General features: G+C 41.1%; 1 protein-coding gene across 1 annotated transcript in view; it reads right to left on the reverse strand.

Moving 5' to 3' along the window:
* Positions 1–4828: 4828 nt before the first annotated feature.
* The window catches only part of IFT81 (intraflagellar transport 81), a gene marked incomplete at its 5' end in the record, with an annotated part of 35176 nt that continues 26218 nt past the window's right edge, over positions 4829–13786 (reverse strand). The window contains 7 exons of the mRNA XM_080355328.1: positions 4829–5212; positions 6147–6192; positions 9187–9272; positions 9358–9429; positions 10984–11070; positions 12020–12109; positions 12296–12424. Coding sequence (XP_080211454.1) covers positions 5030–5212; positions 6147–6192; positions 9187–9272; positions 9358–9429; positions 10984–11070; positions 12020–12109; positions 12296–12424 — 693 coding nt within the window. The 3' untranslated portion in view covers positions 4829–5029. The remainder of the gene's footprint in view (positions 5213–6146; positions 6193–9186; positions 9273–9357; positions 9430–10983; positions 11071–12019; positions 12110–12295; positions 12425–13786) is intronic.

The following is a 13786-nucleotide window of genomic DNA, read 5'->3' on the forward strand; positions in this document are numbered from 1 at the left end:
TTAAAACATGAGCAGCTCCGATAAAACTTAGAAGCTTAAAAATGACATTATTCTCTATGACAGACTGAACTGAAACAGTATAATAAACATTGGCTTGAGTCGATCCATTTGCAGGAAAAGAACTCTAGTTCTTGCCATTCAGCAAACAGTGGTTGTGTCAATCCTCATTTGCAAAGATGTTTTTCAAAACTAGGAGGAATAGGAATGCAAAGAAAAGCTAAAAATAGACTTATTTTTTAATAATAAATAGAAATAATGCCTTTAAATACAAAGTAGTGCATAAAATTGTATTTTAATGAGAAACACTGTAAATACTCTAGTGCTAGATTTGTGCAAGACAGCCTCTTATAGATGCCAAATAACAATCAAACCATCTTGCTAAGGACTTGTGTATTTTGATTGCTCGTGCTGAGAAGGTCTTCCACAAACATTTTTGTTATAAATTAGACTGTGTCTAACGGAACGTTGATTTGCGTTGGATAAAAACTGTTATTTTAGATAATTACAGTTGGTTTTTTATTCTCTGTGTCTTATAAATCTGATGCTGGCCCTTTAATTCCCTCTTGTTCCGTCAGGAGGAAGAATACAGAGCTAAATCCAGCAGACCTTATTTTGGCAAAACTCCCACTGAAGTCAGTGAGGGTTTTGTGAAAGTAAGGATGGCTCGATTTGTCTCACAGTTCCTGCTGATTTTTTGGAATATGTTTGCTCCCTGCTCAACCACCAGAGCTCCCCACTGAGTTTGACATCACCATGGTGCAGTGGCTTACAGCGCTTTTTTTGCCTATAAACTAGAATAACGAAAATCAGTGCAATGCAATTGTGAAAAATACCCTTTTCACCCAATGGCCTTGGGATAAAATGGATTGTCTTGGGAATCTGGAGACTGCTACCGCAGAACTAATGCTACAGACACAGAGACACTGAGAATTTGGAGGACCCATTTTCAAGTCATGCTGAGGGTTCAAAGAACTCTTTAAACAAGCTGGAAATAGGTCAAATTCTGATTGTTAGAAAACAACTACCCGGTTGGGTGTTACCCAGACAGGTGGTACCTTGTGATAAAGTTGTTGATTCGTGTAATACTTCCTCACTGGAACACCGCATGGCCATGAAAATGTCAGTTCTGTTCCCATTACAAGTTGGAATAGAGGCAGCTGAAGAGTTAACAGAGTTCCTTTGGCAGGAAACCTACTGCTACGAACGATAACACAGGGCACATGTTCAGATTAAATTCTTTATTTTTTTCCACTTAAGTCTGAGCAAATACAGGGCCAACAAGAGAAACCAGCTCTGCAAGCGTCGGTGCTCTCCTCATCCACAGACAAGATGACGGAGTAACAGCTCCCCCCACTCCGCTCTGTCAATGTGTCACGACCTTTCTCCCCAGGGGACACCTTTCGGGTGACGCCACTTCAGTCTCTGTGGTCTTTCTGTCATACATCTGCCTGCCTTCCTGTGGCATCTGGCTCCAGGCTCACCAAACACTACCGGAGCAGGGATGTAGGAATCGGACGCGTGCTGCCAAACGGCTCCGTGTGGATCCCGCGCCAGGGGCAGCCTCCAGGTAGTTACTCAGCAGTGAGCTCTCGGTCACTGCTCGTCTGGGCCAGACACGAATTAGTGATGTAGGGAGAAGCAGCTCTGTACTTCATTTCCAGTTCCAGAACCAGCAAGTCACTGGGCAACAGATTTTCTCCTGCTTGTTGGCTCGTGTGCTATCCGTGCTTATTAATCCTCCTTGTGAGGACACTTTCTAGGCACTGAGCTGTTGCTAAATAATTCTGCTCTATTGACTTTTGAAACGAGCAGCATCATACTGTAGGAATGTCTTGTCAAGAAAGCTCTGGAAATCACTATATTTAAACATAATAAATACACGAGCAGGGCCTAACTTCTGTGATTATGGGCGACTGCCTGCATATGGCTTCATGAGTAGCAAGATCCATATGAGTAAAGATATACAATTAGGTAATGCTAGATTTGGGTTACTTAAGGAAGTCTAAGAACATTTATTTTACTTATTATAGTTAAAATGGAAGTCAAATGGTACCACTGATATAAACAAAGTAATCTGATACCTGATGGTAAAATGGCTGGTCGTATAACTTGGTAGATGAACTGTTTTGTCGTGCTATTTCTGATGCCTGTAACTATTTAACCTCTTAGGTCCGTGCGGAACTTGTCTGCAGCTCTAAGGACACGACTCAATAACGCAAAGCTGCAGAACGCAGCCATAGTGCTATAGCTAAAATACTTCCTCACCCGGGCCTGGGTGAAGATAAGAAGAAGCCGTTTGAACCAAAGTGAGCTGCTGCCTGGATCGGTGTTCCGACTGGAAGGAATTCAGGAAGTGCTGGAGCCCCCAATTTAGCTATGCACATTTTCGATTTATTTGGACCTTCACAAGGGAAGGGCAGGTATTTCTCCATATGGTGTATTTAATCTTATTAGTGAGCAAGCTAGGCTATTAATAATAACAAAGGAAACAAAATAGAAGTAAGCTTTTTGTTGCAAGTTAGGAAATAAAGCTAAAACTGTGAAATTCAGAGATTTTTGAATGCTGCTATCAAATAATGAGCTATGTGGAAAAGCCAGTGAACAGAATCCATTAAAGCTGCATTTACTAAATGTCCACTTCTATAAAAAGCTAAAAAACAGCATTTGAGCTTTTCCAATTTTCCTTTCATAACAGTTATTATGATTTTCTGCTTCATCTCAGAAAGTCATTTTGCTGCTGCTGTTGGGTATCATCTGTGTGCCCTTTCTTGGTGCAGCACAAACGACAGAACACTAATCAGATCAGAACAACAATCACGTCATCTTGGAGTAAGTAGCAATAAACTGTTTTTACAAGGAAGAAAGATGAACTATTTTTAGGGTAACTCTGAACAGAAAAACAGAAAATTACTATACTCAATCATACTCTACATGAGTGCTTTTTCCAGGGCAGCAGGCTAATGCTTGTAATCCATCTTTGCATAAATGGTCTAGTCAAATAGGTTTTCTAGGGTTTTGTTAAAAGTTTTGACTTGGTGAATATAAAATCACTTTGTCTGGTGACTCTGAACCACAGTCTGCTTCCTAAATATGCCCATTTTTGGTGATTATCCCATGTTCTCAGCATGTCTCATATCTAGTTGTCTGTATTTAACTATTGCTGACAAGCATTCAGCAAGTCCCTCCTTTAGGAGTCCAGGTACATACGTACCATAACTTTCTTCAGCGCAATGCGGGTGACATGTGGTACCCACAGGACAAGGCCAGCAGGGAGAAAACACACAGGTCTCACACTGTATAGGCTGCATATGTCCTTTTCCTGAGCTTCTCCCTTCCCGATCCACACGGCCAGTTCTCTCCCTCCCCGGCCAAATCTACCTGTGCCCGTGTCCTACACCACGGCTTTCCTTCCATGCTCACTGAGATCCTGCATAGGGGAAAACCTGCTGCTTCCCCTCATCCCGGGGAAGATTAGCGTGCAGCTGCTGAGAAAGACTATCTCCAGCTATTCGGCAGCGTGGGAGGGCTTACATGAGGATGTCCTGGGAATCTACGGATCTGAGACCCACTCCTTACACATGCTCTGCAGTTTTCAACCCTTCGGAGGGCATCTGAAAAAGATTTCATTCAAACCTCTTCTTCCTGTGGCCCAGCAAGCTACTTGTCACTAACAATTTACCTTCCTTCACCTAGGAAATGTAAAAAAAAGAATACCATACTGTTAAAATGTAGACATCAGATTTTATTTTAGGTCTGTTAACAAATATATTTAATGCAAAGGCAAACTAGGAACTATATAATTACCATACTCTCTGTTGATATAGAAAACAGCAGGAGGTATCAAAGAAAGCAAAATGATTTTTTATGTCCTAAGAAGACATTCTACTTCAGGCAGGAAAAACAACAAAAAACCCACTAAAATAACCTATCTAAAAATTCAGTAATCTAAGAGATAATAAGAACAGTAAGAGTTCTGGTCCCCCAGACTTATCTTTCTGCTTCTGGTCTGTGACAGTGGCTCAGCGGCGCTCATCCGAAATGACGAGGCGTGAGGGACAGTTTCAAGCTTCACCTACATTCCTCTTATCCTGGGTCAGCCGCGGGTCTCTTGATGCGGTTTTAAGGGCAGTGACAGTTGCCGGTGGCTCACGGGTCGCAGCCAGGGGCAGCCTTTGCCCATCTACCTGTTTTTCCACCCTAACGCACACAAGAGCCACTGGGCCATATTTACATCCATCGATAACCCTCCGTCCCTGGGATGACTCTCTCTGGGGAGTGTAATCGCGTTAGTCAACCACCATTCGCACTTTCACATGAACAAATCGGAAAAATTTGAAGGTGGTGTATGTGCAAGAAAAAAATATACGTGTTAAAAACAACAAAAGATAATGGAAAAAGCTCAGAATCCAAATAATTGTTCTAAGAACCTATTCCTGACGCTGTAGCAATGAACTGTCTCCTGGAAGCACAATTGGTTGAATTCAAGCGTGCAAGGAAAGTACGACTGGGAGCGTGTGGCAGGGTCTGTGCTGCTCGGGCAAAAAACGGCTCCGCTCCTGCTGGTCACGCTGGCTGAATAAAGACAATAGGACAGGAGAGGGCCAAGCCAGGAGGGCCACAATTATACCGCATTAAGTCCCAGGCCTTGCAAAAGTGTAACCTTAGTGATACAGAAAAAGGAGCAGAGCAATTACGCAAGTTTTCTGTGACCCTGGAGAAGGTTTTCTTTCCCTTTGATCTCCCTGCGGTTGCATGCTGTTCCCAGCCTCATAAACCAGAGATTTACGGTGAGGTTCACTCCAGTGCGGCTCTCATAACAGATCTTCCCAACTATGTTACGTTGTCACTTAAACAACGGAGGAAAAGCTTTGCAGAGCAGTTCGTTTCTCTCTTTGTTTATCCACCAAAACCAAATAATGTACAACAAATTTATGTAGAAATGATGAAAGCAATAATATTTAGTAAGAGTTTACCTTTAAGAAGCCAACACATTGTCTTCCTATTTTACCTTGGTATCAAGAGGCAGAATTCATAATACAAGTCTGTCTTTACCTCCTTCCTGAATGACTTGACCAATGGCTGTTTGATTTTGTTGTTTCAGGAAACATTCTCTCTTACATTCCATTAACTGCTCAAAATCCTGCCACATTTTCATTTGCTTCATATTTGGCCCGTGACTCTCCCGCACAACTTTCTGCTTCTCTCGTAATTTCTGTTAAAAAATAGGAAAATATTAGATTTTTGGAACAGTTCTACACCACAAAAATTGCTCACATAAGCAGCTTGGAATGACAAAGATTTTTATATGCTACTGAAATATTATTTTGTTAAAGTTGATAATAGTCCGTCAAGTGATAAATGCATTAACACCCAGGACTTAGATCTTTGCATGGATTGACAATTATTTCAATGTTTTTAAACTGTCTAAATAATAGCGTTATCTATTCGAGAAGTTATGCTAAAAATCTGAGTTCGTTTCCATGCAGAGCTCTTGCACTATCAAGTTGCAACCTGCAGTTGATTCATATGATATTATAAACATGAAATTAATGTTTTACCATGAAACCTGCTACTGATTATTAACAGTGGCAACCCAAACCTGTAAAAATCACTCACAGACTCACTCATGAAAAGGAAACTAATACAAGAAAGAGTGTGAATTGGTAAACCTAACCTTGTCCATGCTGATCTGAGCTTCATACAAGATTAAAAATGGACAAGCGCTTTTGTTTAACACCGCTGCGCTGCTGATCCCCTGGCCTTTCATTACAGTGCGAAGGCTGACAGGCTCCAAATTTATTGTCTTCAACAGGTTGCTTTATATACAATATAAAATGTGAGCTGGCACAGTTTGTTACGCCCGTGTTTCACTCTCTTCTCCAAATGGTTTTCGGGGAATGTGCTGTCACGTTAAGCTGGTTGACTATCTTTTACAGGCGGCTCATGGTTACTCCGCAGGAAATCAAGCCCTGAAGAGCAAGCATGATCTCTTCTCAGGGTATTAGTTACCAATGCCAGCAGTAATGGAATTTTCTTTGTAGGCTGCAATATGCTTTTTATAAAAGACTAATCACAGCCTTTGGTAATAAGCCCCACAAAAATACAAACTGTACAATGTTTTTACAAGGTAAAAACTTCATTCTTACCTTCCCAAGGTTTTCTTGTTCGAGGATCATCCGTGTATACTGTTCGCTAAAGGAAATACAAAATACTTTTATTACTGGTTTTTTTGGTTCTATGTAGTATAACAGAATAATGATGCAAACACAGCTATAGAAGTATTAGGAGGTTCATAAATGAGACAGAAGTGGAAGCATGAAGAAATGTTTTTGTCATTGCACAACACATCCCTTGACAGCAAAGCTCAGTTCTCTCCAATTCTCTCAGCTGGGAGAAGTGACAGTGGATAAGATCTCTCTCATTGTAGAAGCAGGCACGATTACAGCATCTTCCAGCTTGAAGACATCAAGATCTTTTAAGATAAGACATACTAGATCCCTTTTTAATAATGCATTTATCCTGGTGACGTTTTGAGGTTGGCCACAGTGACCTCATTTGCCAGAGTTTACAAATCCGCGGCCCTTCATTGCTGCAAATGTAGCGTTACAATGAGTGGGACAATACAGGAATGAAGCGTTTGACAAATGCAGCGACTGCAATGGAACTGCTGTGTGTTCCTCACTTTCAGAAAACAGCCGTCACATTGAGGTGCCTAAATATAGGCTTAGAAGCATAACTGTTGACATTCATTAGTAAAAATCTTGCCTGTACACCTTTGTCTGTAACAAGTGGCTGGATCACTTTCTGACATATGCAAACTTGATAAATGAAACCTGACAATATAATCTGCAAACCATAACAGCACAATTCAGATTCATTACTACGGACTTATTTTAAAATCTTCACTGATTCACTTGAAAAAAATTCAATTATTATCTTCTGTCTGTAACACGTATGCTTAGAGGTTGAGAGTTTGCTGGCGGAGTACAAAATAACCCGGGTTATCTAAAGGACTTTCCAAATTGCTCAGAGTAGAAGACCTTTACACAGAGAACCCCAAATTTCCAGAAAGTAATATCAGCCTTCATGATACTAGAGCGTGAGGGTTTGCTCAAGCAGCCATGTAGAACCAACACATCATGTTTCTTATCTTCCTTCCACTTCTTCTATATTCTACAGGCTTCCAACTGGAGCCCTTGGGCCTCGGGTCCTGCCGGCCACGTCCGCACAGAGCGGCCGGGCCAGGAACGAAACCGGATCATTTTCTGGTCTCTCCCTCTCGGACAGTTGTGGCCACAACGAAGCTGAGGCTGCTCCAAGTGCTGCACTGCTGATCACAGCCCTCACCAAATAGAGATGGTAAGCCACGCTCAAACTCCTGATTTCCACTGGCACACAGCGTATGTTCACACACATTTGGCCTCAAGAGAATACTTTTTAAAGTAGTTTTGAACGTAATCATCAGGAGATTAGATGTCCTTCCTAGTAAGTTTTTCTTTACTATTTATAATGATGACTGGAAAGAATGCAACTTAATAACTTCATTAAAAATCCCACAACTTTCTATTTATAGGGAAGAAAATTAACTTTTCACATTCCTAAGAAGTGACTTCACAGAACAGACAGTTTATGTTCAATAAGGAGGGTTAGAATTAAGACATTTTTTTGTTCAATATGTTGTTAGGAAAGCACTGTTCTATTTATGGTTCATTTTTACTCCGTTTACATTCCAGAGTCTGCTGAAAAATACATTCACATTCTAAAAGGATGTCTAGAAAAAAACGTATCATCTTACTTTATATTATGCAAAGATCTCTATGTTGAACTTTGTTGTAATTCATTTAAATGCGATGGGTCTGCGACCTCTTACAGAAGGTCAGAAATGTGTGTGGTCACTGTGGGAGGAGAATTTCCCTGTGTGCCCACAGTTAGCAAGTGAAACGGGGACAGCGGGCAGCGCGGTACCGCTGCGCTCACATTCTCCTCACCATACCTGGAATGACATGGCTGGACTCACGCTTCATTCCAGGGTTTGGCTCGCATGGTTTGTCTGTGTGACTGCTCACACTGTGGATCTTCATTTCACAAGCATTTCAGCTGGAGCATTTTTTGCTTCGCATCTGTGAATAAACGCAGACCCTCCCCTTCCCCGCGAGGCCATAAATGGGCAGTGCCGGCTGTCGGACCCGCGTTTCCTCTCAGCTGCTTGGCGGAGCTGTCTTGCCTTTCATCCTGATGAATATTCACATCATCACTAAGATTTTTCTCACAGCTGCTTCTCTTTTTATCCTTCTGCTTAATTTTGCTGTTTCATCGTCTTGCATTAGATAAATCTTTCATTTCCTACAACCTTCCATTATTTTGTGAGATGGAATAAGAGGCTTCTTAGCCTCCACTCTATATGACATGGTAACATTTAGACCCCTTAGCACAGATAATTAATCCAAAATATCTCAGGCTCAGAAATATCTCGTTCTCATTTCAATCTTTGGCAGGACTGCGTAATTGAAAATGGAAAACAACACCATCAGCTCAATTCACAACCTTTTGTGCTGCTCTCCCTACCAGGCAAAGGCTGGGGGACCTGAAAAATCTCAGAGGATGCAGCAACTGGAGTAAATTAAAGTGAGTGTAAAGATGCAGGTTAGTGTGACGGTGCAGAACAGTATCATTCCACCTCCAGTAAGAACTGCAGATAGGAGTAACCCCAAATCCATTTAGGATGAGCAGATGCAGTCCTCCAGCCCTGTACCAGTGACGGTGGCAGCTCCTGGACCTGGAAGAACAGTAGATTGGAGAGAAACGGCCAGAAGCCAAGGGCAGCACCTGGTTGCTCTCGGACTCAGGGGACACTTGGCAGAGGCGCAATGTCTGGTAGAGCCCCAGCTCCTGCAGGACCGAGCCGACGTGCAGCTTCTCTGAGCCTGTGCCAACAAGGGCTGCAAGTTAAAACCGCTCTCTGGGGCCCATAATCTCCAGCAGGGAGGGAAAATCTGTTGGTATGTCTGAGAGAACTCGTAGGTTTGCAGCAGTATATACTGGAATTCAAGATGCTTATTTTTAGATCATTATAGTGTTTCTAAATTTATCAGGTGAACTCCTCCAGTTCAAATGCCAGTGAGAAAATTCCTAACTTCAACCCTATCTGATGAATATCCTTCAAAGGAAACACGTTAACATACGCACCGAATTGCCTTTCGTCTCTTCTGTGGGTCTGGGGAGACGTATGTCTTCATTTCTTCTTTAGCACGCTCCAGCTGTATTTCTAGATTCTGTAAAGAAATACGTCATTTAAAAAAAATATATAATTGCTATTTCTTTTCACAATGAACAATCTGGTCCCTCTTGTGATCTTACCCTTTTCATGCAGTTAATGTAACGGTAGTTGCTTTCTTCCTGAACACACTCCTCAAGAAGTCCTTTCACTTCCTGTAGTAAAGAACAACATTTCAAAGGACATCGTAACTGAAAGTCCCCAAGAGATGCCCTGTGTTGCGATATAAACCACCAGAAACAGCCATAATACTGAATTGATAATTTCTTAAATATTTATAAACTTCGGGCTTTACAGAAGTCTCTTTTAAAGTGAAAGACAATTGATTGTTTTAGGTTCACAGCTTCAGTCACTGGGATGCGAAATGATTGTTAATTGGTGTTTATTAATATGACTGACTTGTAACAGACACTTCACAAGTGCTGCCAAGACTCTTGTTCCTAAGCACATCTTAAGTGCTAAATACAGTTGTGAACAAGCATTTCCTGGAACGCATCTGCAAAACGTATGTTAGAAGCTACAGACCTGCTAATAGCATGGTAATTAGCAAGCAAAAATTATGTTAAGGAGTATGGATGTGGTGGGTAGTCCCATCTCTAAATGCTCCATACCAAAACCCCTAATAACCCAAATGTAATTGGTGTCTGGTTGCACAGCAGCTGTCAGCTCCAAAGCTCGGTCACTGGGTGATTTTTCAGACCATCAGCTGGAAAACTGAATTCTACGGTTCAACTGCAAGAGTTTGCTGAAGTCACGTCCAGCTTAATCAGTGGATGTGATTGTTATCTTGTGTTAGAAAATGACTAAGATTTGTCTGCCAAGAAAAAAGCCTTGATTGCTACTGTAAAATAGCTCTTATGGAAGGTCTGCTTCATAGGTTCATCTGTGGATTCTTTCCTTTTGCCTGGATTAAGCGATACAAAGGTACTTTTAGTGCAGGAAAATAATTATCTATATATCCACCCACGCTTTAAATGTACGCCTTTTTATTTTGAAATAGATCCCTTGTGTGGGCAAGCCCTTGAAAAATCAATTCCAGAAAAAAATGACAGGAGCTGATTTAGTGAGATAAAGCAGATTCATATAAACATATTAACATTGGTATGTCTGTCCTTACCTTAAAGGATTGCGCTGGTTTAAGTACCTCCCTTCCTAGAAGTGCTATAGTTCAAGTAATGCATAAGCTACATAAACACAAGGTCTCAGCTATACCTATATAGTTGTATTTTTAAAAAACTGTGGTATGCCAGAGCACAAGACAGTCACATTTAATGAAGCGTCCTTGCCATCAATTTCAGTGCATTAATTATCCATTGGATTGGTTGCTAATTTAATGCATCTGCTAGCGCACGTAAAGATTTGTCTTGATAAATTAAGCCTTATTTTATGGTCAAATTCTTTCCTAACAGATGCTATCTAGGTCAGCAGGATTTCTGGCAGACGCATCTTGTTTTACGATATTCTTGCTACTCCGAGCTGGGTGTTTGTGGAAGGACTGATGTGCCACCGAGTTCATTTGGCGCTATTCCGAACACAGGTGCACCGCAGCTTCAGGTATGATTTGCAGAGCTGTGAATCACCATCGACATATTTCCACCTGCAGTGGATTTGCACTTTTCTGTATCCAGAGGGCAGGGAAAATATTGTACCCCAGTGAATAACGTGTTGCGCGATGTTTATTAATGCGCGCGAACGAGCCGCCAGCTTACCTGTTCCAGTGTGGAGCGGTTGCTCTCTAACCCCGCTGCACAGCTGTCGTATTGGATTTTTTTTTCATCACGTTCTTGAGTTAATTCCTTATGTAAAAAGGGCAAAAGGGTACGTAAATGAACTATTCAATGGACTGACACGTGACATTCAGGCCGACCGTGTCCTTGTCGGTCTCACCCATCAGCGTCAGCTCTGGGACACCCGCAGACACTCACACAACCCTCACACCCCTCTGGACACATGGGTTTTGTTATAGGGAAGCCCCCACAACCCAGCACCCAAAGTTCCTCCTCACAGCCATATCCAGAGCTTTAACGTGTTAGTTTAATAGGGCAGCATTTGCCAGAAGAAAGCAAAAATAATTATTGAAACAGGGAATACTTGCTACCTAGGAAAAGTCAGCTTTCTAGTTGTGCATAACAAAAGCTTTAGCTGGATTTCATTTGCTGACACTTTTAATAGAACCATTAAAAGTAACTTTTCTGGATATTGGGTTGATGAACAAGTAGCTCTATTTACTTCTGTGACAATGAGCCAACCTAGAGCAGCTGTGAACCTGAATCACATTTTTTTTCAGCTCTCTATAAAATTTTGAAAACAAATAGATAAATCTGTCCTTTCTATAGACCAATGTAGGACTTAGATCAATGTATTCAACTCCTTGGATGAGATATTATTTGCAATCCCTTTAAAAAGAAGAGCAATAGTTGAGATCATTAGTGCTGAAATGCAGAAAAAGCTTTGAAATCAATTTGGAAACTATGGTTTTGAACCGTGATTTTTACATTTTCCCCTGGTGTAGGAGTTGTTTAAAGGATAAGATTTTCAGCCTGATTTTCTGCCTGCACTATCAGCTTTTGAGAATTCATTCTTTTACATGGGGCCTGTCGCAAATCAGTGCTGACCCATTCTGCTATTTCCAGCTTTCTTTCAGAGTTGATTATGCCCTTGTACAGCACTACAGAGATCTGTAAATTAGACTGATTTGTGGTTCTGACTTTATTTACATAGAGTGAGAGAAATGTTTCCACTAACCTGGCACATTTGACGCAACTGTCTCAGTTCTTTGATAACGGGAGCTAGGCTTGCCTTCTTCTCTGCCACCAGAGCATTCAGTTTTTTTACCTGATAGAGGGACAAAACAATATATGTTAACGCTGTGATACTAATAGTACATCTATATAATTAGGAATGTGAAAAGAAAGAGAAGAAGGCATGTTAAGTATATGCTCACAGCATTTTGCAGTCATTATATGCTGAGGAACCAAAGAGTCAACTTGAGGAAATAGAGTAGTGTAAGAGAAAAATCACCATTTCAGACATGTCATCGAGTGTCCGGCCTTTCATCTCATCCATTTCACTCTTCACTGCAGATACCCTTTCCAGCTCCTCTTGGGTGTAACTGTATCCAGAAATACCTTTCTTGTCTTCGATAGCTTGCTGTAGACACAAAAAATAAATGCTGCATGTGAGTCCAATAATCAAGTAACAGCAAACTCCTTCATAAGCCAAAATATTGTAAGAAAGTCAAAAAGGTAAGTCCTGCAATCAATTTATTTTACAATTGATTAATACTCTAGCTGCTATAACAACTAGTTGTTTATCTAGTGCCTGGATAGTGGGATAATACCAACTTTCTGTGAATACACTATCTGGTCAGACAGAGCCCAATGGACTGGACGGGAAGTTTCCACAAAATAAAGTGGCTTTAGGTCAGGCTCTGAGAATATGGAAAATCCAGGTGCTTAATCCGAACTGTCAAGCAAAACTAAATAAGTCTTGTATTCACTATAGGAATACTCATACCATCTTACCAAACTGTAGCATTACATTACATAAACGTTACATTTAATTATCTGTTGATGTAATGATCTTTAGCAACGCTTGCTCATTATGTAAGGAGGAGATTTTCTGTAATTTGAAAGCCAAGTGTTGATTAACGCACCCGCAACTTGTTAAAAAGCAAAACATCCATTCCTAAAAGCGCTGTATATCTATGAACTCCATTATCCTCAAAAACCTTCCACAACCATATGTTTAAGAAAGGATGTCTCTCTCCTAATAGCTTGTGCTGCCACGGCAGGAGCGTTTTGCAGCCTCCGGGAGCAGCGTCTGTGACAGCGTGTTACGCTCAGGGCTAGAAAATGTGTATTCGATTCTACGAGGAAACAGTGTGCACTACTCAGCTGGCGCTAAGAAAGTGATAAAGTCAAAGCTGTGCAGTTTCACTACGAGGTAGTTTAGAAAAGCTCAGACTTGAATGGGAATATACTGCTGACAATGTGTAGCCACTTCACAGAAAAACTTGCAGCGCTTTGTCTCTGTTGTGATTTTCCCGGGAGATGACTGGAGTACGTTTGTTATCCTGATGCAAATAAACACTTCACCAGTGAAAAGACACATGCACACACCTCCCTTCTGGCGGAGTAGCAATCACGAAAAAAAGCTCCGCTCCTAGTGCTTCTTCGCACCCAGGTAGCAGTTCTGGTTTTATTTTGAATTCAACAATGAACGTCCTATGGAAACAGCACGACATCGGCCACTGCATCCACGTGAGGGTCGTTCCAAAGTCTGTCTCACGTATTTTCACACTTTCCATTTTCATAAGGTAAATACTTTTTATGTTTAAAAATGCAAAATATGTACATATAACAAAACAGATATAAGGTAAATAAAACCAAAATATATATTGGGACAAAATACCACAGCAGTAGCTTTTTGTGAACTAAAAAGGGAGATTCTTTGCATTTGGGATGTGTGCATGTTCCCTGAATGCTTACAGTTGTGCATGACAGAAATCCT

The sequence above is a fragment of the Nesoenas mayeri genome (assembly GCF_963082525.1).
Source record: "Nesoenas mayeri genome assembly, chromosome: 17".
NCBI lineage: Eukaryota > Metazoa > Chordata > Aves > Columbiformes > Columbidae > Nesoenas > Nesoenas mayeri.